General features: G+C 39.8%; 1 protein-coding gene across 1 annotated transcript; it reads right to left on the bottom strand.

The window, feature by feature from the left end:
• Window positions 1–289: 289 nt before the first annotated feature.
• Window positions 290–25,309, bottom strand: cdh1 (cadherin 1, type 1, E-cadherin (epithelial)). The gene is made up of 18 exons (XM_030442318.1): window positions 25,072–25,309; window positions 23,536–23,650; window positions 18,810–18,898; window positions 18,154–18,363; window positions 17,133–17,270; window positions 16,511–16,666; window positions 14,970–15,114; window positions 14,570–14,742; window positions 12,767–12,895; window positions 11,211–11,396; window positions 8,553–8,797; window positions 6,967–7,109; window positions 6,745–6,836; window positions 6,387–6,519; window positions 5,262–5,477; window positions 4,598–4,728; window positions 2,023–2,166; window positions 290–1,273 (listed from the first exon to the last, which is right to left on the bottom strand). Exons 1-18 carry the CDS (start codon window positions 25,120–25,122, stop codon window positions 1,061–1,063), a joined length of 2,709 nt encoding a protein of 902 aa, XP_030298178.1. The 5' UTR covers window positions 25,123–25,309; the 3' UTR covers window positions 290–1,060.
• Window positions 25,310–26,672: the final 1,363 nt, after the last annotated feature.

Genomic DNA, 26,672 nt, shown 5'->3' with positions numbered 1-26,672 from the left:
AGCAGACAAAAAACAAACACATTAACATGTGGTTGCGAAGCAAATCCAGTTTTGTTGAACTTTGACTGGCGAAATTGCAGCCACAACCAATAGCAAGGACATGTGTGTGTTTGACCCCACACAGACTACAAACCAGCACAGAGTTCTGTGTCTCACGTCCTTACACAGTCCAGATTCAGTGCTGCCAGGCGATTTTTATTAGCCTGCGTTCATGCATGTTTGACTGCAACCTAAATAGGGCAGAGGAACTGGTTTCTGTTCATGAAATAAAAGACCATTAACAAATCCATCATTGTATTAGGATATCTTTATAAAAAATTCAAAATCCACAAAGCATTTGTGATAATTTACCTTTGGCGGCAACTGCAAAAAAGTGTTTTGACATTATCACTTAACAAAGATGTCAACTGAACAGTCTTTCATTTAAAAAGCATTGATTGATACTTGACAGTTATTGACCACATCCTCAGTATGATGTTGGCTGGCTACCTAGAGTTCACCTTGATCATTTGTCATTTTAAACAGACACAACAAAGCAATTTTACTGACACAGTAGTACAAAACAAAACTGAATGTACCATACAATGCCAAAAATGACTAATGTTACCAGTGCAATTGCAGCATCTGTGTGCATTTCCAGTGTCACTCAGTAAGCTTCAAGAAGGGCCTAGCTACCTGCACAAAATAAACATTGTGGCACCAGAAAAAAATGAGCAGAAAATAACCAAAAGCCATCATTATTCCTTAGCCTGGAAGTCAAACAGGGATCTAAAAGACAGGCAGGCAGAGTTTAGTCATTCAAAACGGGTAACTAATGTATAAAAAAAACCCCAAAAACTCATCCTTTGGCTTCTGGGCGCTGGCTGTTATCTGCTCATAGAACTGGACTGAAGAATATAAACTACATACAGAAAAAAGAAACATCTGTGGGCCTACTGATGTCTGGCTGACAGCTGTTTCCTTGGGATACATTAATTTTTCAGTTCATGCTTACATCAATCAAAACTCATACACAGCCATAGTGCATCCACCCATCCCTATTGTTTGTTCTTTGGTACATTTACAGCATGTCATCTTCTCCTCCTCCGTACATGTCTGCCAGTTTCTTGAAGCGGGGTCCCCACTGATGGAGGCAGTCGTAGTCCTGGTCTCCGCTGCTCGACGAATTCAGAGAGGAGAGGCTTCCCGCGTCAGAGCCACCTCCTTCATAGTCAAACACCAGCAGGGAGTCGTAGGGGGGTGCTGTCGGGTCATTGTCAGCTGCCTTCAGGTTCTGCAGACGAGCAGTGAATATACTCAGGTTATATGAAATGATAACATATGTCTTCTTTTATATGCGTCAGAATCAAATCAGGAAATATGCAAATAGAGAGGATGATCCATCGTCAGTATCAAACCATATTAAAACAGGGTTTAATGTACTCTGGCATGGTGCCGGCTTTTTTGGCGTGTGACTATTTTAGAAAGAAAAAAAAGTTAAGATGTGGCTCGTTCCACCTACAAATGTATGAGGCCTACCAACCAGTGCTATCTGGTTCTTGCCAAGAAAAGCATGCAAGTGAGATAACCCTGCAACTCGCCTCAAATGGAAGCAACATTTATTAAGCCTGGCAAAGATACTTGATAAAGCAGTTAAAAACAAATAGATGGCATGTATAGAGGAAATGGTGGAGGTGGGAAGCCATCCAGAAGCTACTGTATGACAGCAACAGGAAGAAATCGCTAACTTGTCATGAATTAGATGCCAGTCACAAAGTTTCGTTTCATGCACTCCCTTATATGAGTATGTTACCGGGCCAAAGGCTACAGTTGTCACTGTGCCTTCGATGACCGACAGTGTTTGTGACCAAAAATGTGTGTATGTCCATTCATAGCAGAAGGAAGTACTTGATAAGTTTCAAATTGTCAACTTGTCACTTTAAATTTATCGCAGTTTTGTTTACAGCTGCCGTCCACATGCGTACTGCAATGCACATACTTTCTATGTTTTAATTTATATCAGATATTGAATCTTTGACTCACATCATCAATGAAGTTGCCAATTTCCTCCGGATTGGCAGGGCGAGGACGGTACTGAGGAGCCGGCATGAAGTTTGGCACCACATCATTCCTGAAAACCTCAGGGCGGTTATCCAGACCACGATGGAGAACACTCAGATCATAGTCCTGAGAGAGAACATGTTGGGGTTAAGCAAAAGCTTCTGCATTTTTCATTTGAACAAAAACATCTGTTAGTGCATTTAGCACAGTGTCCCTAAAACCTTTTCAAAGGATCACTTAACTAATAATAAAAAAACCCTCGAGGACCACATTACTTCCAAATTTCCCCCCAATCCAGTGACCTAGTTCAACAGTATAATACACATGACAGCCTGAATAGATGAATGTCCTACAAAATAGCATAACTTGCCCATTAATCTTTGTCTTTGTTGCCATCTTAATGTGAAAAGGTGTGCTTTTCTTCTGAGACATTAGTGAAGAAATATCTAACTCCTAACTGGAGAATTTTAGTTTCATAAAACCTACTGTGCTGATTGTTTTTTAAACAAATTGTATCACCGACATCCTTGTGTCACCTAGGTGAATGTCTTGCTACATTGCTGAAGCCTAAAAACACAGCAAAACAGCCAATTCAAATAATAATAGTTGAATTTAAGTTGATCGGAGTTAATTTAAGATAAAAAACCAGTCTGTTCTACTCACAGAGGCTTTTGGAAACACAAAAAGTCACAGATATTTTAAAGGGATAGTTCAATATTTTTGAAAATTGGCCCATTGCCATGATCCCTCTAGTCATAGCAGTAGGTTCGTTACCTTTAATTGTTGGTCCAAGCTGCTTTTAGATCGGCGGAGCCGAGTACCGAGCACCGCAGCTATGCTACAGAGGCTAATGGAATTTTTTGGTTTCCCTCATCAAACTCAGCAAATACACAACCAAAAAACTCCAAAAATGCTGTGATGGACAAGTTGTGACCTGCACATTTACCATGCTATGAGATAATAACAGAACGTTACGAGACGTGAAGCAAATACTCGGAACTACTTTCTTCAGTAAACCACTGGTCGGAGTGACACAGTGTGCGCACCTAAGGCAGTGCCGTAGTTACCTGGGCTCGACTGGATTATCATCGTGGGACGTATTACAGAGAAAGCAGACGTGGCAAGTGACTACTGTGTTTTTCACTCACCAATCTCTCTGCTGTAGGCATAGGTTTGCATGCCCCACAACTACACCACCAGTTCATGCTGGCTCTGAGTCTCTCCTCAGCTCCTGGCTGTTCAGCAGCCTCGGCCTCTCTTCTCACTCTCTCTTCTTCCAAAACCTGCAGCTCTTCTTCTGTGTGTTCTGGCTCAAATAAATACGGGTGTGGGTCTTGGTTGATTAAAAAGTCGTCCTCATTGTCCATCACAAAGTCTGCCATGATCACACTTCGCTTCTTCACAAGTTTTGTTGACGGAAGTATCTGCAGTAAACGTGCGCTTTTGAAATCACTCCGCCGAGCAGCCGCATCTGGAGTGTAAAGTCCGTCTCGTAACGTTCCGTTATTATCTCATAGCGTGTTGAATGTGCAGGTCACAACTTGTCCACCACAGCGTTTTGGAGTTTTTTGGCTGTGTATTTGCTGAGTTTGATGAGGGAAACCAAGAAATTCCATTAGCCTCCGTAGCGTAGCTGCAGCACTCGGTACTCGGCTCCGCCGATCTAAAAGCAGCTTGGACCGACAATTAAAGGTAACGAACCTACTATGACTAGAGGGATCATGGCAATGGGCCAATTTTCAAAAATGTTGAACTATCCCTTTAATTAAATTATTAATTATAACAGGTAAAACGCAAAAACTGAACCATCTAACCAAAACCAAGTATAGCAATCTTGTATTTAGATTCATAGTCTGGTTGGTCTTATTTTCAGTATCAATTTAATTGTGTTTACCATGAATCGTGTTTTTATTTCACTTAAATTAAATTTCACAGTTTGTAGATTTGGGGAAGAATTTTGATCAGAAGCGAAAGACCCTCTCAGCAGATGGGTTTAAAAACACTGACATGTAGAAGCTGCTTAAAATGGCGCGGACATTGTTGAACTTGCGTTTGATATTTGTTAGCGTGTTCAAACACTAACTAATAAATAGACAGCCTCATTCAGACGTGGTGCCAATGCGTTCCCCCTCACATTTAAAACTGTCACCTGCAGTTTGCTGCTTCTCAGCATGTTTATAAAATCAAACATTTGCCCAAATGTCTGCTTTCAAAATGACTTGCTGCTGATCTCTGTCTCTCTCCACAATACCTGACGTGAGCCTAGTGTTCACGAATAATTCAATGCAAGCGAGTGAACAAGACTAGGTGATTAAATGGCCTGGGAGAGGCCATCAACATAGGCTGTCTATTGTCCAGTGAGAACAAGATGTGTTCTTTGTGATTTTCCAACCAGTCAACACAAGTATGCTAACCCAGATTTGAAATCCAATTGTCTGGAGGGCAATCAGGGTCAAATCAGCCCCATACACCTGTAGTCTGAACTGAGTCCGGCCCTCGTATCAAGACATTTCCACAAATAATAGTGGGTCATTTTATACTCTTAGGACATAAGTACCTGATCATCCTCTCCACCTCCCTCTTCATCATAGTAATAGATGTTGTCTCTGATGTCATCATCCTGCAGTAGAGGCTCCTTCTTCTCTCCTGTTCTCCGTCTCGCGAACAACAGCAGCAACAACACCACCACTGAACATACAGGGAGCAAAGCTCATTACATCAGACCCACATGATTCAGTCACCACAAGTCAACCAGTTTCTACCAAGCAGAAAAAGAAAAGCTACAGTCATGTGCTGAGAACTGAGCCCATTGGAAGAGGAGTTAACCATAGTTACATTTATTACAATGAAGCAAACCAACACTGAATGTGGCCCAAATTAACATTACATAATCCTAATACTGAAATGTACAGCTGATGTTATTTGGCAAAAACTATAGACTACAGCAGTTTTGAGATCACTGGAGCATTCAGAGGTTTTATCACTGCCCACAGCTGGGTAGCATCATACAGACCCGCATTGATTGCATTCTAACTGCATCATCATCATTAAAATTTGTATTTGGTCTCGCTGAACTATGAGTAAAATATCTTACAGGGTTGCCACCATAGTTGAGAGCCAAAGAAAATTCATTCACATCACAAGTTATAGTTCACATCTCAACTGAGGAATTATTATAAGCAATTCTTCCATATTTATGATCAATCAATTATAAGACTTACTGAGTAACAGAAGGATTGCTCCCAGTATTCCCAGGACCATGGGCAGTCCGGTGCCTGCCACACGTCCTGTGCAGACCACTTCTTCCCCTTTGCAGTCACACACTTCAGCCTGGACGGTGCTGTCCTGCTCTAGGCCCCTGGTGTCTGCAACCCTCAGGACCACAGTGTAGAGTCCACTCTCCAGCTCAGTGGCTAAATTCAGAATGATGCCCGTTTCTGCAACAAAGAGGAAATAGAGGAACATGTATTTATTACCCCTCCGTTGTTTGAGTTTTAAGTACTTGAATAACATACTTGCATAAATGTTGAAAGTGGAAGACAAATTTTCTGAGTGCCTCTAGTTCCCACAAAGCGCATTATCGCTGAAATAAAATGGCATTCTGTGAAGGGCTTTCTTCAGCACAAATGTTCTCATCAGGCAATGCACAGCATGGAAGGAAGCCATGTCTCTCCAATAAACCCCAGTCATTCAAATCTCAGCAATTCATTTCTATTCTTACTTCTAAACTGAAGCATCTCTGGAAACCTTAGGCAGTGCTTCCCCCAAGTACGCTCCAAGAACTTATGTTCCCACGTACCTCCGTTCAATTTCTGTAATAATAATAATTTTACTCTCTTCACCCAGTTACGTATAGTGTTGTTTTTCCAGCTGATTTCTTAAACCTTCTGCATTTAATATTGGGACATGCATTTATATGGCTCTTTTCTATACCATCTACTCAAAATGCTTTACAATACTTCACATCACCTTTACACATATACTGATGGTAGAAGCTGCCATGCAAGGTGCCAACCTGCTCATGAGGAGTGACACAGTGCTAACCAAAGTGCCTCACAATATTTCTACTCTCTTTTGGGGTGCAGTATCTTGCTCAAGGATACTTGGATGTGCAGCCTGGGGATGCAGGGATCAAAACCAGCAACTTTTCCATTATGGATGTCCCTCTCTACCTCCGGAGCCAATCCACCCTTTAAAGAAGGGGTTATTTTTTCCAGTAAGGACCTCCAAGTTTCACCTTGGACATTGTATGTGATTACATGGCATTAGTTTGTGGCTTGCTATATGCAAAAACAACTTCACCAAGAAGCATAAAAAGGTTTCTGCTGTGTCAACACTTTACATACTAGTCTCGTTCATCCTAGCCGTCCAGTTGGTCTTCGACATGCCCTGTAAGGTGACGCTGTATGGAGCAGCAAAGCTTGGTCCATCTTTATCTGTTACTGGCAGCAGCTGAGGTGCCGGCTCCTTGTTACACAGCTGAGAAAACATCAGATTCCAGAAAGTATTTATCTCACATTAGATTTTGGTTACAATTACTTCTCAGGCTAGTATTTAATTACTGATTTGAATGTATATATTTAGTCTTACATATCATTTATTCAAATCACACAACACCCAGTCAGTGTCAATCTCATATTTTATCTGGATTAAAATTTGTTAAAAACCTGACAACTGTTAAAATGTTTGGGAAAGGAGACACACCTTGATTTGACGTTCCTCAATGGTGGGTGCGTTGTCATTGACATCTTCAAGCTGGATCACTAGAGTGCCAGTTCCTGTGGCTGGGACTTCATCTGTTCATGTGACAGACAAATACACACAACAGTTAGTTCTAGGGAAGTCAATATTTGACTTATTTTGGCCCTAAAGCAGTGCTGAAAACAAGATGAGTTTGCACAAGTTTCAGTTCTGCCTCCTACCTACCATTGTCATATGCACCAATTAGTGCTGTATATTTGTTGTCCTTGACAAAGGAGGACTCTCTGTCCATCAGACTTTTCACCTTGATCAGGCCCGTTTCTTTTCCCACATTAAGCCAGCCAGCAGGGTCTCTAATGATTCTATACCTGGATATAAACAAGACAATTAAAGCGAGATGAGTTCAACTAACAAGCTTCTCAATCGTGCATTCCTAGACCAGATCATTTGAATGACATGCAGTTGATATTTACTATGTATAATAAATGTGTTCTTAGTTTTTGTGCTCCAGAATCTATTCGGAAGCCTTGCATACAACTAACTAAACTAGAATTAACGCATCACAGGTGTATGACCACCAAATTCTAACCAGTTAATCCTTGAATCATAAACCATTTTCAGACAGAGATGTTTAAATCCAGGATAAAAGCCTATTTGCACAGGACTAGCATTACCTGTGGACCTCTGGGAATTTGTAATAACTGTGACATTAGTCCCATGCAAACAGTCATGTCTTTGAAAAGATTTTGTATTTCTTTTTAAATTGCTGTTCTCTGCTGTCAGGCTACTAGACAATATTCAATTTGATCTCTGATTATAACAGTCAACAACTATGCTCTGAGATGGGCTATATTGAAATTACATTTTAAAAATGCACTTAAAAGATGACACAGAATGTTAAGAGCAACAAAGGATTGTAGTCGAGGTTGGCAGTTTTTTGGTGTGGTTTTCTGGTGCGCTGGGACTGTATACAAAACCACACCAAAAAACTCCAATGTCCAATAATTTCATTCTTGTGCAGTGTCACCAAATTTACTCCAAACATGGACAGTCCAACAAAGTTCTAACCCCAAAGTTCTGGAGTCAAACCCAGGGCAGACCATGGTGTTGCACTTGGTAGACAGTCCCTGCACATTTGCCTGACAGCTAACAAAGACCAATGTACATTTTCCAGCTTGTTTTGACAATGATTTGCTGAAGAGCTACTGATCCTGGAAGTTCAATTCTGTGAATCTCATTGCAAATTTAACAAAGTTGACACAATACCAGCAAAATACAGAGTTCACTTATTCCATGCCAATGTGCCACACAAAACACAAACAAGAGCTGGTAATTTCTAAATCACCAGGTCCCCTGACAATGCTAGTCCATTAAAAATAGGGTGTAAACTCGCACTGAACCTACTTTTCCCCTTCTCACATTAGCAGATTGCTGCTGCAGTCAGGTTCATAAACAGGAGTGAATGATCCCAAAAGCTATTAGGCCATTTATAGCCTCCAGACTCTCTCCCCAAGAGCTAGCTGCTAGCTCCCCCTCTCAAAGCAATTGTTTTGTTTTGATAGACTCCTAGCAGCATAAATAACAGTGTGCATCACTGACCCATTGCCAGAATAGAAGAACTGTGCAGAGGATGTGCTGGAAACTCATTTCATCCCCCCTTGATTGTTTAACATGCACTTCTGGGGTTAAATAATTGAGGAAGGGGCAGCAAATGCTTATTTAATGATTTTCTTATTCCTGTTTTTTAGCAGAGATAATCTTCTGCTTCAACACATTAAAAAGTAATAAGGCATAACAGATTGGGCACTTACATGACTTTCTGTTTACGTGCAGTGTCTGGGTCATAAGCAGTGTACTGCACTACATCACTGTCGACAGCAAGGTCCTCCTGTTTCGACACAAGCTTCTCAGCTGGATCAAAGACTGGAGCTTCATTGACGTCCAGCACATTCACCACCACCGTGGCGGTGGCAGTGGGCAAGCGAACAGCAAAAGGGACCTCATTCTCCACTGCAACCAACAGAGTGTACTTGCTGTTTTTCTCAAAGTCAAGACCCTGGATGGATGGAGAGGATAGCAAGGCAGCAGAATTTATCAGACAAATGTTTCACAACTCAATTCTGCTTATACTTAGACACAGATCCCTGCCAAACATTTTTTTTCCCCCAAAAAGTATTTGCACAACCATGATTGTTCTTGGAAACACTGTAATAAGATATTGAAACCAATATTTATCATCATATATGTCACAAATTCAACATTATGCATCATAGGCTTGGGGCGATATGACATTAATGAACAACAGAATTTTGTTCAACTGTGGCGATTTGGTAATTCTGTTTGCACCATGGGAGCCATTCCTTGAGTTCCTTTAATAAAAGCACTGTCAGAATTCATAGAAAGCTTTTGGCAAGTTGATGATGTCTACCAAGAGTGTACCTTCTTGGTACTCCACTAATCTAAATGTTGCTTTCCTCTCCATCGTTGATATTGCACATAGGTCCAAATACATTTAGTACTGATAACATAAAAACCAGGGGTTGAAGCAAAGAAAAGTCCTGAGCCTGAATTTTTTGCACGTGTGTGTGACTAGGGGAGGAAATCAGTGGTGTAGTGGGGATTATTAAACATTTGTTATTAAAAATATCTAAAATCATCAATATCTTTAGATCATACTGGAAGACACTGCAGGACATCCACAGGTCTCAAACTCACAAAGGTGCTTGTACAGCTACGTACAAGCACACACACACACACACACACACACTACACACTTACACACACACACTTACTTGACTGTAATCTCGTCTTTCAGTCTGTCAGTATCTCATTTGGGGGGGGATCAGTGGTGCATTGGGGATTATTAAACATTTATTATTATAAATATCTAAAATTATCAATATTTTTAGATCATACTGGAAGTACTGAGGCATAATAACTGAGGCATTGCTATAATCACTTTCCTGTGTTGAGTTTTTACTCCATTGACAGTTTTGTCAGAGTAATTTTGTTTGGCAATGAACGTGCACACGTGTATTTTCAAGTTGTATTTTCATACACACGGTCAGCCAGTGATGCCGGTACTGTGGTTGTTGCTCCTGGCTGGTAATCATGTTGTGTGTTGGAGAGTGTAAACAGCTGCTCTATGAGTGGTGTCTGATTCGTGACGTGGTAGCACTTTTTCACCGCTAGTTACTAGGGGTGTGCCAAAATATCGATACTACGATATATCGCGATATTTCGTCTTGAGGTACGTTATCGATACACTGGTGCCAAATATCGATATTAAAAAATGTAAAAAAAAAAAATATTTTTTTTTTTTGGCCCACCACCACCAGCCCTCTTCGGAGGACAGCTTTATCTTTATTCAAACATAGGTATACAACCAAATAAAATTTAAAAAATGGTTTAAGTAGCTCTGAAACCCACACATATAGATATTTAATGATAGTTGTAGTCAGTGTGTGTGTTAAGAGACACTGTGCAATATACTCTGTTTACTTGGCTGTCATTCATGTGAAATTGATTGACAATGTTTTGTCATTCCTGTGAAATGGATGCAGTGCAGTCAATAAATTCTGAATTTCTTCAGTGACACAGATATCGTGATGTATTGTGGATGAAATTTCTTGCAATATATCGATTAACGCAGAATTGCTGTATCGTGATATTATCGTTATCGTGGGCAAAATATCGTGATAGTATCGTAACGCGAGGTACCTGGTGATACCCAGCCCTCCTAGTTACATAGGTAAGCTTTCTCGAGCACAAAGTGCAGGAGCAAGCACCTGCTGCTCTTAACTTCTTGCACGAGCTACCAAAAGGCTTACCTTCTTTCCCCATTTCTTCTATCCATGCCAAGCGCCATTTATTTGTTAATCTGTAATCAATTAGGAGGGCATCTTCCCCAGGCTTCATGAATGTACTCTATCCTCATCTCCTACGTGACGTCTCTGCACGGGTATCAATTCCGCATGAGACTTGGTTGAAGCACACATTTCCAAGACCCACCCCATTTTACTTCTCATTGGCTAATAATGTTAGTTTGAGAAAGGGAGAGTTGAGTTCCCATCATATCATTGGCAGATGCACTCATGAACTCTCACGTGATAAAGACTTTTTTTTTAATATAGGATTTTTTTTCCGCAGCCAAACACCGCACGCCGGAAATCCGGCACGGTGCCGGAATACGTTAAGCCCTGATAAACAGTCATCAATACAAGTCCTCCTTCTGTACATTCTACCCAGACACCTGCCCTTACTAAATCAAAAATAGTATTCCCAGTGGGTGAGAACACGTCTGCACAGATAACCTCCTGTTGTGAGAGGGCAACTGTGGACTCAGTGCTTAAGTCCTTGGTTTCCGTCTTGTGTGAGGCAGTTATTGTCATGATATGGACATTTAGAACAGATATAAAATTGAATTTACTGTGACAGATTAATTTAAGAATTCTTGATTTACTTCTTACCTTGGCAGTAGAAATGATTCCTTCCTGTTTGTTAATCCCGGTTTTCACGGTGAAATGTCCTCCAGGATCACCATCGACAATCTTGAACTTTGCGTTCCAGGCTGGAGTATGCGGGTCATCGCTATCTTGTACAGACATCTTGACGATCTGAGCATCCACTTTATTTTCTGCAACTGTTGCCTCATACTGGGACAATGCAAAGGATGTTTTGAAGGTGTGGGAGTAAAACAAACAGGGAAAGAATTAAATAAAAGGATGTTGGTGTTCCTTGCTTGCTGTAAGAATAATTATATTGCCAAAAAAGCCATTCCTCTCCAAGTTACGGTTGTCTGTTAATCTTTTCATTCTTGTGCTAGATGCATGCAGTTTACATGGATAATGGTGGCAGATTTACAATTGTAATCCAAGTCATTTGACTCAATTATTTCACACAGAACTAAACAAAGACACCTTTCCAAAGGCAAGGGGGATTATATATAATCTTAACGATTATACATTACAGTATGAAGTAACATTGTTACATGCCACCCTTATAAACCATTAATGTTTGTGCATATTACTGGGGTAAGCAGGATCCTAAACTGTGCGATTTCATTTCATGAATGGATGGATAGTTACGTGGCTGGATTATTTGGAAGAGAGAACACCACATTGCTAAGTACAGCTAACTAATGTTAGCAGAATGGTGACTTTTCCTGCCTGCCTTCACTGCTTTGTCCATATCATGGAAATGGTGATGGCGTTGTGTTTTTGACACCAGATAACTCATGGGGAGAATAAACAGAAAGGGGGTCAGATGAGAGATGGCTGGCTGTACCAGACTAGATATGACCTGAACGTCACACTTGTCAGCCTCCAATAAAATCAGCTGGTCCAACGTCATCCCATATTTTACGACCCACCACCACCACGAGAAAGATTTAACATCAGCCCATATTTTCTAACTCTATCCCCAGATTATTGTATGGAAGGTATTTCATGGAGTGGAGAATTACTGCATGGAAAAAAGTACATCTGATGCAACGTCTACATTGAAAAACGTGACAATAATTAAAGTCTGTCAGTCACTGTTGAAGTATGGCTTCTGTATATCTATTGTTAACGTACAGCAGTTACCTGTCTGTGTCAATTTGTGTACTTTAGATTAAGAGGGAGATAAAGAGGATTTAGATATTTCAGCAAAGCGGCCCTCAAATGAGGATGACTGACTTGGCGTATCCTCCATGCAAAACGGTGACGTACTCCCCAGCATGGTTGGTGGAGGCTGCGCAGAAATCGGCAACTATCGGAGCCAAGTTCAGCCAATGACACTAATAACACAGACCATCTTATCGAACACAAGAGTGGATAGAGATTTTGTTCATTCAGTTGCTTGTAATGTTTGTCTTGTTGTGTTTTTGGGAATGCTCCAAACCACAGCCTCATGGATACTACTTTAACATGGTAAGCTCTCTGGACCTTGACAGATCTGCTGCTCCTCGTCGCAGTTGCTAAACCACAGGTGGCTGTGCAGTAAATCCTGACAGTAAATATGTGACTCCATATGTTATACTTACGGAGCTCTGGGTGAAGGCTGGAGCATTGTCGTTGCTATCGGTGACTGTCAGGATTATTTTCGCTTTTCCAGTCAACCCTTCGCCACCCATGTCTGCTGCTTGAACCTCTAAAGTATATTTAGGGTATTTCTGTTGGAAGAGACACACAATGAGTTTAGCACACCAAAATTCACACCAGGCTTAAATGTTTCTCCTTCATTTCACATATTTAGTTGGAGCAGAATCTCTGAAGACATCCCTCACTTCACAACCAAATTCCAAATTCCTTTATGTGTTTATATGTTTGAAAAAAAACATTGATGCTTCACACACATCTTCAATGCAGCATCACAGTACATCAATACAATCAACAGTTTAAGGTGGAAACCCAAGATTACTGTCACCAATTCTGTACTCAACCAAATGTTAAATATGGTCACAATCTATGCTGCCATTCTGGATTAATGGCATTAATGATAGCCAGAAAAGTTACAATACACACAATTGTGTGATATTGAGCCAAAAACATGCCACGATACAATTGTGAGACTGATGATATGTACCAACATGTCACGTGATTGTTTCACCTGTTAAGTTCATGGATTTAAAAAGGGAAAGGGAATGCATTGTACTGTCTCTCTCCTTGTCATTGTATTGTTCTATTTAAACAGCAGAGAGCGCAATCATACTGCTTAAGGAGACGGAGCCCAGTTCTAGACACGCCCTTCTCTACCTCTGATTGGTTGGCTTCCCTTTGCTCAAACACAGTATCTCCGGTAATGTCTGTTTTGGCGGTGTTTGAGCTATAGCAAAACTCGGACCTCATCACACCGAGACAACCACCTCTTCAGCCTTCTGCTACTCCTTTCAGGGTCACTCATCCTCTGGAGCTTTTTGCTAAGCCTGATGGCTCTTTGAGGAGCCGTTTGTTTTTTCCAACTAACAACAAGAAGGCTAGGAAACAATATGGCCAGTTAAGCAGACAGATTTATATTCTTTTACCTTGAACCACAAAGTTTATAATGGCATACATGTTTGCCCAATGTTTGGATGTTTAGGCATCACAAAAAATCTTGAATGATGACCACCACAGTTTTTCCTGGGTCAAACCACAGATTGACTGGACTACTATGGCTGCTGCCTGCCTTGTACTGCCATTTGGAGGCATATCGTAAGAGTCACTGCATTTTATTTTGCTCTAATGCAAGACATAAATATTCAGTGCAAAATGGAGGAGACTAGCAAGGCTGACTGGATATTCATGACACCAAACAATCTGTGCTGTAATCTGAGGAAGCATTTTAGATTCCACATCATATCATATATCAACAGTATGATAACCATCTCATAGCCATATGGTATCATGGTATATATTATTGCGGTATATTGTTAGTTACAATGTTACAAAGACTCTAAAGAATTACGAAAAATCTTTTTTGGGGCAAACAAAGCTTTATTTAAATTACAAAAAATATTATGTGCAGACAGCTTGATCAAAAGTTGAAATATTTTTAAATAGCGCAACTACGATAGAATTCAAAAGCATAGATATGCAAAAGCAGTTGATTTTCATACCAGCTTATATCTGGAAAACAGCATATGCATCAGATAATCTAATCTAAGCATTTATCATGATCTGCCCATGGCAGATGGATAAATAAATTCCTACCAGTTTAAAAGTGGACCAAAGACCACCCGTAAGTCGGTCTTTGTGCGTTTGAAACAAACTGGAAAATAGGAGTCTGCTTCAAATAAATTTTCAACAGTTAAAATAAACATTGAAATTCTGTCAAGAAAGGCAAAATATGTTTTCAAATCCCTTACCTCTCTGTCTAGCCCAACAGCATTGACAGTGATGGCTCCAGTTATTGGTTGGATTTCAAACAGTCGGTCATTTGGCAACGCTGGGTCCTGACTTAGAATACGGTAGCGGAGATCTGAGTTATAATTATTAGGCTCGTCAGCATCTGTAGCCAGGACCTGTATCACCGTATGCCCTGGATAAAAAGAAGTAAGAAGTGGAAATTAATGACAGAACCTTCTTGATGCATCTTACAGGATAGAGTCATATAAAGACAAGAGTATGCTAGTTTTCATTCCAACCTCATAGCCCCTTAAAGTAAAGTAAAGTTCAGAAGAAATGATAGCAGCTCTGGGTTTCTCTTTGTTATTGTTCAACAGTAACAGTGGAAATCTTTTTCAGGCTTAGATCCAATGACAGTACCTTTTGGTGAGGCCTCAGCAACTTCTCCCAGATATGTTGAATTGGTGAAAACAGGGCTGTTGTCATTCTGGTCAATTACATTGACTATAACTTCCATGGGAGTCTCAGCATTTCCTGAACCATCTGCCACAGCATGAGCTTGAAACTGCATACAAAACACATTTATATTATGATAATGCATGAAAGAAAGATCCAAGATCTATGTGTTATACAGAATAGACATAGCAAGTTGGCCAAACAGTCTTCTCAGTATGGGCCGCAAATTACTGAACTGCCTTCCTACTGAACTTAGAGAAAGCACCAGCTAGCTATCATTTAAAACAAAACTTAAGAGATGGATTAAAAACAACCAAAACTACAATCATCAATAACTGACCTACTTCATCGTAAGTGCTGCACTTCTTTGTACTGCACTTACGATGAAGTAGATCAGTTATTGATGATTATTTTTCATGTCTCTTTTTTGCTTTCTATCCTTCTTGATTTTTTTCTCTCTTTCTTTTCTTTCCCACCAATGTAATGTGATGATGTGTTGACCTGCCAAGGGACTACAGACGAAAATTAGCTTTCTTGCCAACTCTGGCATATTTACATTTTGAGTGTACACTGAAAAATGTTAATTGATGTGCATTGTCCCTTTTAAACAAACAAACAAACAAACAAATAAATAAATGTAGATGCTTTCATTCCATATCACTACAGTAGAGAACTATGCCATACTGAGATTACAGCCTGCATTAGTCGAAATGAAATTTCTTGTCAGTTTTTAATTCAGTGGACATTTGGTTTCCTGAGAATGCATTTTGGACAAAACTATCTGCAGAATTGAGAAGGGGTCAAACAGAAAGATCCATACTGATTCAATAATTTATATTGTTAACCAAAACATTTAAGTTTGTGTCACAATGTCATGTAGTTTTGATGTAGCTTTTGTTGCATTTTAATTTATGGAGGCTGAATATGCATTCTGTTCAGATTTGCCGGCATTTAGAGACTTTTCAATAAACTGAGGAGTTAACAGCAATAACTGTCTTTTAATATATGTAGTTAAAAAAAACATCTTTAAGCCATAACTTATAGGGATGTAACAGACGACAAAAAGTCACAGTTTAGCTTAGATGCAACAAAAAAAGAAACAAGGAGATGAAACTTAGAAAATCCTAACAAGTCATGAGTCTACAGGTTTGTTTGTACATTTGTCATGTCTAGCTTTTTTTTTTTTGTCTTCCCCATTGTTTAAGTTAGAGTCTGTTTCTCCCCATGATGTTTTCTCTTCACTTGTTTTGCACAATACAATCACCACAGTCTAGTCACCAATTCATATCTGACCAATTGGGAAGAATAGTAACATTCTCCCTGGCCACAAACTGGTAATTCAGAAAAGAAAAGTAAAACATACACTATCAGCATTAAATGGTGGTCATTATGAATTCTAAAAAGGGAAACAGGCTACAAACTGTTTCATGTTTTCCACGACTTCCTGTCTGATCTTGACAAGTGGACAAGGAGAATACGTATGAAACAGCAGAAAGGATACTCACCACATACTTGGCTTTTTTCTCTCTGTCCAGTGGTTGATTAAGATACAGATTACCATTGTCTCTGTCCATAAAGAAAAGACCGACAGGATCCTGGTCAGCTCCTGGACCAGTGATGCTGTAGTAGATCTTCTTTAATTTATCTTCATTAGAACGGATCTGGAAAAAACACACCAGATTATACAACCATTTCTGAGCAGAACAATCATTTCAATACTGCAGATTTAGCTATTGAAGAAAATAGCACAGAGGTCAATTATTTAAATTTCTGGAGGTACAAAAGCCATATCTGCACCTATTGACAATGGGAGAAAAAACAGGGACATTTTCTGGGGTATTGGAAAATGGCAAATGGCCTCCATCCCAATATAATAATAATACGCTGCAGACTGGTACCAGGACAGTAAAGTACATTTTTTTTTATATCAAGTTAACAGGGTGAGTAAATCATTGTAACTATGCTTTCTTTGGGAGTGGGGAAAGATACAAGACTCCATTTGAGAAAACTGTATCTAATAATACATAGATAAAAATCGTGTCGTAGTGACACAGTGGCAGAATGTGTGGCACATTGAGAAACAAATCAGTTCACACCAAATCCAACTGGGGTTTTAATTCCTCTTACTTGAGATATTTTGAGGGGAAAGGGTCCTTTGTCATTCTCAGAACGACTGATGACTGGAATAACCCATTCCCTCTTCCTCCGCCTCAGCCCTTCACCAGACTTGGGAAAATGCAGTATGGGGACGTCATGGGCTGCACTCTGGGAAAACAAACACGTATCAAAAAGGTGCACTACTATCCCAAACTAACTAAATAATTAAAATCTTTGTTTTCTTGACTGAATAAACAAACTGACCTTAAAAGGGACATCAGTTTATACTGTGTTACTTTGTTTATATGTGGTGGACCCTGCCACCTCTCTAGCTTCAAAACAGTGTTCTGAGACCTTATTTTCCTCTGACAACAGCTCGTTTATTCAGTTGTGGATAAAATGCATCTTTCTGATTGCATATCGCTACCTCATTAATATTGTCAATATGAAAATTCTGGGTTTGAATTTCTTCTCGAAAATGGTTTGATAATGGATTAATGTTTTCAATATGTTGATTTTAAATCAGCAGTGCTGGTTCTTTTTTAATTTGTTCTTGAGGCCTTTAATATTGTGATTATGTGATGTGTCTTTGAGTAAAAGTGCTATATAAATAAAATGCATTATTATTGTTATCATTATCATCATCATCATCATTATCATTTTTGATGATAAACAGGCATTAATTATGATTGGGAAATACTTGTCATTTATATAAAGGGTAGCCCTGCAGAACCAGAAGAAAACTACAGAGAAAGTTAATTGCAGCCTTCACATAAAAAAATAGCTGCTGAAAAAGACAGACACTGTCATAAGTAATCAAGTCACATATTAATACTAAAATAATGACATTGTGCACAAAAATCTCTGAAAATTGACATCTCACAAGTGTTCACATCGTAAAATATTGATAACCATGGGAAAATCATGCCTAGTTTATGAAACCAATGAGTTTTCCCTGTTCAAAAAGACGTGTCATAGAGGGGCCTTATTAAGACTACAAACAGGGCTACAAGTTCCTCTAAAGCCTTCTCAGCAATGTCTCTAATCTTACCACGTCATTATTAGCAACGTCCTCTTCAGTAAGGTGGTATTGATGGTGTTTGTTTTGTCCATGTTGAAGCTCAACATTTTGGTGGTGGTTGAAATGCTTATCCACATGGTGCAGTACCCTGACAGTAAGAGTCCTTTTGGAACCTTGTGAGTCCCAGGAGTGGATGGAGAAGTCCTGCTGTCCTTCATGAAGAAAAACCGGTCTAATTACCTGGAGAAAATAAATACACTTATCAGAGAAGTCAAACATGCTAGTAACAGTTCTAGATTTAAGAAAGCTCTAGTCACAATCTAACTTGGGCAAACTGATCTGCTGGGTCAGTTTGGGGTAGATTGAAAACATTGGACAGTGTTATAGCTGTTCAGCTTCATCTCAAAAAAAAAAAAAAAAAATTTGCAGCAAATACAGAAATCTTCTGAATTGTTGCAATAATTGATATTTAAATAGCCTCGGTTTCCCAAAAAGCAAACCACGATGACATACAAGTATAACATGGTACTATAAAGAAAATTCCTCACTCCTTTTACTTTGTATTACCCCAGCAGTAACCAAATTCCCTAATCATATTTTAAAATCAAATAGGCTTAAAAAGATGCACGTCGATTTGGAAGAGATGAGCAACAGTTTAACTATCAAGTGTTAAAAATTGTACTTACCACCAATGTACCATCTGTCTGTACGCTGAAACGGCTGTCATCACTGCTGAAAAGAAGTCTTGTGTGGTCTGTGCAGTCGGTGAAATCCACTAGGATAGAACAGAAAAATACTTATACCATTAGAAAAAATTCCTCTAGAAATGCAGGACAGACAGAGGCAAGAAAAAATTTTAAGTACATAACCACACATCCTACACAAACGTGTTGTTACATCATCTTCAGTAAGCAACAGCAACGGATTACATGTACATCTATCATACACATGTTCATAGATAGAACATCACGAAGCTCCTAATTCTAAAACGTGGATGCTTCACAGACATCTTTAACCTGTCAGCACAGTTTCACGTTTAGTATAACCTGATCCAATGGTTGTGGTCCTGAATGGACATCTTTAGCACGTTTTGTCATTCAGCTTGTTGTGTGTAGTTTATCAGAGTTCCTGGCTGTGACAATTTACATGGATTCTGCCATTTTCGTAAACAGTGTGTATGAATCTTATAACTAGGAGGACAAGTGTGACATGCAAATTTCCCCCACAATTACTTTGTTTTTGAAAATCATTGTCTATAATGTGAAATACCTGAAGTTGCTTTTTAACTCTGAACTGCCACAGTTATGAAAGAAAGAATATGGTTGCAAATGGCAATTAGTGGGCTCAAGCTTTTTCTCTCAAGCAGCTCGATCAGTCAAAATCAAACACCTGGATTAAACGTCAGGCCTAATTCCAGTGTCCCACCTTAAATCTTAAACTCTGAGCCCTCAGGGACTTTGACCTCACCCAGAGATGCTGACGAGTTATTTTTTGAGAGTCCAAGTCAAGTCACAAGTCTTTTCTGGTTGTAATGAGCATTCTATCATCTGCTGAATGACATCCGGTCTGCTAAGAACACAGCACAGTTATATCTAAGGAATTCATGTACTGCATTATCATCACTCCTTTATTATTAGCATAGAGTATTATCAGCACTGTTTGGTAAATGATTACTTTAAACAGGCTACTGCAATGCATGTAATCAATAACTGTATTTTGTAGCTAAATGCAAAACACTATTGCTGCCAAATGATCTGAAATAAACTGCAACTCTCTGGTTTTCTTAAGTACTTTACCTACAGAAAAGAACATATCTTTGGCTAAAATTGTCTGTGTTGTTTAAAAGTAAACATCAGATGACTTTTTTTGTCAACTGTAACTGTATGTCACTGATGAAGTGAGATGTGGTCAATCCAGCATCCTTTATATTCATTCCCCAAACATTGCATTTGGTGATTCTCTCGTTTGTACCTTGTGTTTAGTTCCTATAGACAAAGCTTATGACAAACAGGAGAGCAGCAGCAGCTGTTGTGCTTGCAGCCATAGCGCTATTCTGTTGTAGTGTTATCTGTGGCATCGCACAGCGTGCACCAGATGAATAAGGTTACCCATGAGGAAATGATGTTCAGCTCGTCAGACATTTTCTTAATGTTGATGCATGAAAAAATAAAAATGTCCACGAGTTCAAAATCTTGAGTCTGAGCCAGGTCTCAAGTCTTTTGAGGGTGAATCTCAAGTCAAGTCTCTAGTTACTGAGTGTCCAACTTAAGTGTGACTTGAGTCCAAAACACAGATTCGACTCCCCATCTCTGACGTCACCCACTGTGCGCTTAAAATGTGCAATGGTTTGCTAATGTTAGCCTAAAAAGCACTGTTAGCGTTCAAAAACAATTCAGTTCTTAAACTGGAAAATTGTGAAGGTTTCCAAAAAATTAAACCTTAGCTTGTCAATTCATCCACATCAAAAATAATTCACATTTTACCTCCAACACAAGAAAATGTGGTACAATACAAATCCAAAAGTTATTAATTACTGAAGCAAGAATGGTTGGACAGATACATGCCAAACAACCATCTGGCTCTACTCCCCTCTTGCCTGACTGCACTGCTGGCAACCACCTGGAAAACCCTCCTGTTCAAGCGCAGTTACTAGGATAGCATAGGTACCTACTTCCAAAAATTACAAATGCAACAAACATTACATTTAACACATTTAAAAAAAAATGTTCCAGATATTTTAAATATTGCATTACTGTAAATATGAACTGTGAATCCATCAACCTGGAAAAAATTTTAATATTCCTTTCACTTCTTTCTTAATCTATGTGAATTTCTATTTAAAAAATTAACTGAAAGTATTAAATTTCAATTATTTAAGCATAACCTCTGCATCTGCAGTAAGGCTCCTACAAATGGCATTGTGATAATAACGGGATGGCCACAGAGAGAAATCACCACAGTGGAAGATGCCTCGTTGGAAATGTCTGGCTGTAAGGATTCCAATGCCTTGCTGTGTAGTCAACCCTCTGTCTACCTAGCCTTAGGTTGGCTATCTAGCTAATGTCAACCAAAAACCACATTCAGCATTTTTTCACCCTCTTATTACACAAGCACTTTGTCTCCTGTGGGCACAGGGACCAACGCAGAGTAAGATTTCCTTCACTTAAGCCAACATATTTATAAAAACAAATAGAAGTTTAAGGATTTGAGTTGTTGTTTTTTTTTTTTTTTTACTGTTCAAATCATATGCGACTTCCAAAATTCATTCAGACAGCCGTAGTTCATCTTCAGTATGCAAAAAAGACCAAGTCTAGGCTCAGTGAAAGAGCACAAGGTAGCTTGTCCCCAGACATAGAGTGTTGTGTGTTTTGTTCCTGTTCTCTTGCTTTAACTCTCATTCTTCATTTATGCAGTCTGAAAATAACTGAATTCATATCAGACTCCAAGTCATAATTTTACAACTACAATAAAAAGACGAGGATAGGCCTATTTACTCCTTAAAATATGCATTATTGTACATTTATGTTTGTGATGTCAATTTTAGATGTTGTCCTTTGGTCACTAGGGGGCATCCCTTTTCTGCTGTGAACTTTCAGCTGAGAAAGGTTCTGAACATAATCACAGGATATACTCATTCATCAGCCACTAAACAGGTTGTGCTGACGTAAAACAGCTGATTAAGACCAAGCACCCAACTGACGACTGTGCAGCTGATTTGGTTGTCTCAGTTTAGTTTCCAATGTATTTGTCAGCATGGTCAGTGTGGAACAGTTAACCAATCTCTCAGTAGACTCTGCTGGCCAGTGCTCCGGTATGTAAGTGAGGCTCTCTAGCCAATTGCATGCTGGGAAAGTCCCAGGTGACCCTGCACAGGATAGTCTGCATTTGCTCCTCCTCCAAGAAACAGGCAAATTACACGCGGGCACAAAGTTCAGTGTCAAGTCATATTTAAGCTCCCCTTGACCGCTGCATTTGTTTTTCAGTCCGTCTCTTCTGATCACAAAAGACACTTCCTTTACATTCATACTTTTCAAAAGACTACTGGTTAGAGCTTGACTTTCATTGAAAAGCATTCAAGCTTTGTAGAGCAAACTAGAAGCCCATCTTATAGCAGTTTAACTTGGTGTAAGATTAGAAAAAATGTGACAATGAGTCAAAAACGCCTAGACCACAGCACAGCATTTTGCTAAGACAGCTGAAAAAAAAACCAAAAAAAACACTTTCCTGACCTGACAAACACGCAAAACTACGGTAGCATTTTAAAAACATAGATCTGTCAAAGTTACAGTGCAGTGAAAACATAGGAAATACATGATCCATTCTAGTCACACTTACACAAAAATAAAATCAAGGAAACCTTTATTTGGGCATTTGGCAATGGCAACATTTGAAAAGGAGAGGCCTGCAAAACAGGCTTGAGGACTTTGTTTTGCCCTACAGCATTACATGAGGTGTGGAGTGTGTGCAAGCTGAGACCTGACATTGTTTAGGCTATGTGAGAACAATGTGAACCACTTATCTGTAGAAGGCCATCTGAGGCAGAGGAGTATGTTACATTTAGGACTACAAGCGGTGCCGGCCCAAGCCTTTTTTGGGGCCCTAAGCAGAATTTGATTAACCCTCCTTCTTTAATATGTAAAAAAATAAAAATCTTTTTTTTTTTTTCTGGATTGGGGGCACTAAGCGGCCGCTTAGTTTGTTTATACTAGGGTTATCACGATACCAGAATTTCAGTAGTCGATACCAATACCTGTGAATTTCCACGATTCTCGATACTAATTTGATATCACAAATTGAATTCTCTAAACAAGTCGGAGTGCCGGTCTTTGGCCAGGTTTGACCTGCTTCCTTCTTTCGTTTGAAAACTTCTGAGGCACTGTTTGCATGTCGGCTTGTTTGAGTCTAGAATTGCTCCGTATTTATCCGCTTCGACTGCAAATTATTTCCACACGCGACTCTTAGTACCTGTCTTGTCGACGAGCCGACGTGTTGTGCTTTCACTCTCACTTGCTGAAGCCATTTTTTTTTTAAGATGGCAGGTTTTCTTCTTCAGCACCGCTGACTGCTCTGTGCTGCTCACATGCGTATACTGCCTCCGTCAGTTCCGCCAAGAATCGACACGGCTCGCTGAGTGAAAAGTTGTATATTCGGTTCTGACGGTACCAGAAAAAAGCAAGTATCGATTTCGTGTCGGCATCGAATTGGTATCGAAGTATCGGTTCTTGTGACAACCCTAGTTTATACCTCGGGCCGGCCCTGACTACAACTTAGATCTAGTCATTTCTGAAGCCAAATTTTGCAAAAAACTATCATCCATATACAATGATACTGAACAGTGGAAATGAAAAAAACAGTTTATTTCAGTGTGCATTCAGCAATGAATGAGTCGACAGCTTCCGAGAATGTGCTTACCTTTGCCCAGTGTCATGTTTTCCCTCAGGTGTTTTTTGGCCACTCTGAATTGCGCCATATTTGACATGAATCCAGGTACACATATTGGCTCCTCAGCAGTTGTTAAAGTTGCGATCTAGGAGAGGAAAGAGCTTTTACATTAATCATAATCCAGATATTTGGCAAATGTCTGATTTTGCTAAGGTAAACTCACAGTGGCATTCAATTTGCATGAACAAAATGCAGTATTTCATTAACATTAAAGGGACTCCATGTAGTTTTAAAGAAATTCAAACTCAGAAATTCAATATTTACAATGTTAATGAGGTCAGAAGCTCAGAAATATTAATTTTTTCCATAAGTAAATAAACAAGCTGTTCTCAGAGGAAAATAAGGTCCTGCTGTGTGAAGCTTAAAAAAGATGGCAGGGTCCGCCACATGTAAACAAAGTAAAACAGTATAAACTGTATTATTCTTTAGGGTGAGCCAATGACGATCTTTATCTGCTATATTCTCCAAAACCAGAGAGCGCTCCTTTAAATGTATACCCCAACTGCGGAAGATAAACTGAAAATACAATGTGCCATGGGCTCCATCTGGTTCTGTAACATTTTGTCTTTCTCAACTGGTCTTTCATTGTCTTTCGTTGTCTATGAAATATCACAGAAACAGTAAAACATACAGGACAGGTGAGGACTAAGTGAGGTCTCCTGTCCTCAAATGTGTCAGGTACACCAAGAGGCGGTCTCAATTTAAAAAAGAAAGGCAGAAAAAACAGCAAATTCACAGCTGCAAATCTACAACTGGCACATCTGTTGAATTAAGTTCAGCTCAACCTGTTGTTGTCAGCAGTGTGTCCCACCACTGGAACTCTGGGGTCTGAAATCCCAATCTTCAAAAATTCAGTCCGATTCTGTAAAAACTATAAAATATAATATGCTCGGGACTATACAACAAAAATTGAGTGGCTAAATGATAAACGTGCTATACAAAGCGATCAAACCTAAACATGTTAAAGTGGAGTTTCACCTGCCGACAACGTCATCAACGGAACAGGGCGAGGCTCGTGGACAGACTCCTCGAGGGGAGGAAGAGTCCAATTGTTAAAAAAACGATCGAAACTGTCTCTCTTTTAGGGGGTTTGACAAATTATGGTCGACATTACTTTTTAAATTACGTGGGATTTACTATTTCCAATACGATTCAGCCTCGTTCCAGGCACGAAAGAGCTGTCATTAACAAACAATTTCGCCATTAATCATCGGCCTCAACCTGCGGTGCTCGCTCACTTCAACACTGGGCAGGGCCGCGGCAAGTGCTGCGGCTGATCCCAGTCAGGATGTCTGAGAGGTGAAAAGCTGCTCCGCCGCGCCAACACAACACCAACTTCTAGAAGTAGCTAAGATTTCTACGAACACTACATTTTTTTATTCGTTGTGAGTAAGAAGGGTAACAACATCAACTATCATTTTAAGTTACACACGGGAAAAGAGAAGCACAAAAATGGGAGGACGCCGATAGGGCACAATAGTTAACCACGACAGCAGGAAATCTCACCTGAAAGACGACGATTAAAACTGCCCAAAGCTTGAACCGAGCCGTCCCCATCTGTGTGAACGTCCTCAATGTTCCTGCTGTGAAAGTGAAAAACTGTGAAAAGGGAACTATATATATATTTATTCGCGAAGTTTCGTCGTGGCTTCCTCGTCTTGTCTCTTGAAAGTACTTTCTGTTAACTGAGTGAGCTCAGCCGGACGAGTTACTGCAGGTACTTTCAGCCGATGACGTCAGCTCACAGGTGCGCGATTTCCGTGTTCCGTTGACCATATAGGCTGAAGCCCGCCTGACAGACAGCAGCGGCAGCTTCTGTTACTTCCTCCTCATGCTTCACAACATTAATGCTCAGAGTGCTCTCGCTGAGCTGTATCTGCGCTAAGAGAGCAGCGTTCTACAACTTTACGTCTCAACCACCCAACACACACGCGCGCGCGCACACACACACACCAGACCCACAGACAGACACAGGAATTGTTTTCTCAAAATTGAAACATTCTTTGAATATTGACAATGTTCATATCTGATGAGTTCTATGTTCTCTGTGGTGATTAACCATGATTGTTCATCACGAATGACGACCTAAAAGATATGGAAGTAGCTGAGGAGGACTGGGAAAGGAAACATGTTTTATCTTTTTGAAGTCATTACTGTAAAACAACCTGAGAGTGCTTGCTTCATCATTAGTGTGAAACCAGAATGGAAATAACCCAACAGCTGCTTAAAGCCAGTGGAGGCTTCAGGTTCCCAATTTCTATACAACTAAAAGAATGCTTTGCTTAATTCAAGCCCTCCTTATATCTGTTCATTTGAACTGAAATGTAATGCTTCACTCTGATGTTTTCTGTTTTACTGCTAATGATCTTGTGTGGCCTGCCCTCTTCCAGGTCTCCACGGTTTACAGGAGGTCGTGTGGCTCAGGCACCACTTGGCGATGCCTCGGCCTACTCAGTCGTCCTCCTGGATCCACACACTTTAAATGTATTAAATAATTATTTGCATAAGATATTCTGTTAATGTAATTTACAACTGTTATTTTGTTGTTCTGTTCTATACATGCCACATCTATTGCATGTCTGTCCTCTGTGGCTCTTCCTGAGGTTACTTAAGTTTTTCCTCACATGAATCGAGGGTCTGGGACAGAGGATGTCTTTCACTGTACAGATTGTAAAGCCCACTCAGACGTTGTGATTGTGATTTGGGCTATATAAATAAAGTTGATTTATTTGTCATCATTTTTATGATTTGTTTATTTGTAGGTTTAAAGAAAGACAATATTGATTAGGTATTACTACATAACATTAGCATGGTAACATGCAAAATGTTAGATGATGAATTAGGAAATTGAGCTCACAGGACTTGTTACAATCCCTTAGAATAATCAGGACTTGCCTGGTGTCTGGTGTCTTGAGTGGGGGAGGGTAGTCCCTTCAACCGAGTCATCAGTGTTTTGTGGATAGGCCCACAACCTCCAGAGGCTCAATACGTGGCATTCCTCCTCTGCTTTTCACCCCTCTTGCTGGTCATCATGCAGCCCTGAAGACTGGAAGACTTCCTCTTCCTCCAAAGCCAGGTGGTGCTTTGCTCTGCAGCCTCTGATAGCC

This window comes from Sparus aurata, chromosome 15 (genome assembly GCF_900880675.1).
Source record: "Sparus aurata chromosome 15, fSpaAur1.1, whole genome shotgun sequence".
Taxonomy (NCBI): domain Eukaryota; kingdom Metazoa; phylum Chordata; class Actinopteri; order Spariformes; family Sparidae; genus Sparus; species Sparus aurata.
The sequence above is the reverse complement of the archived record's forward strand: the minus strand, read 5'-3'. Positions and strand labels throughout refer to the sequence as shown.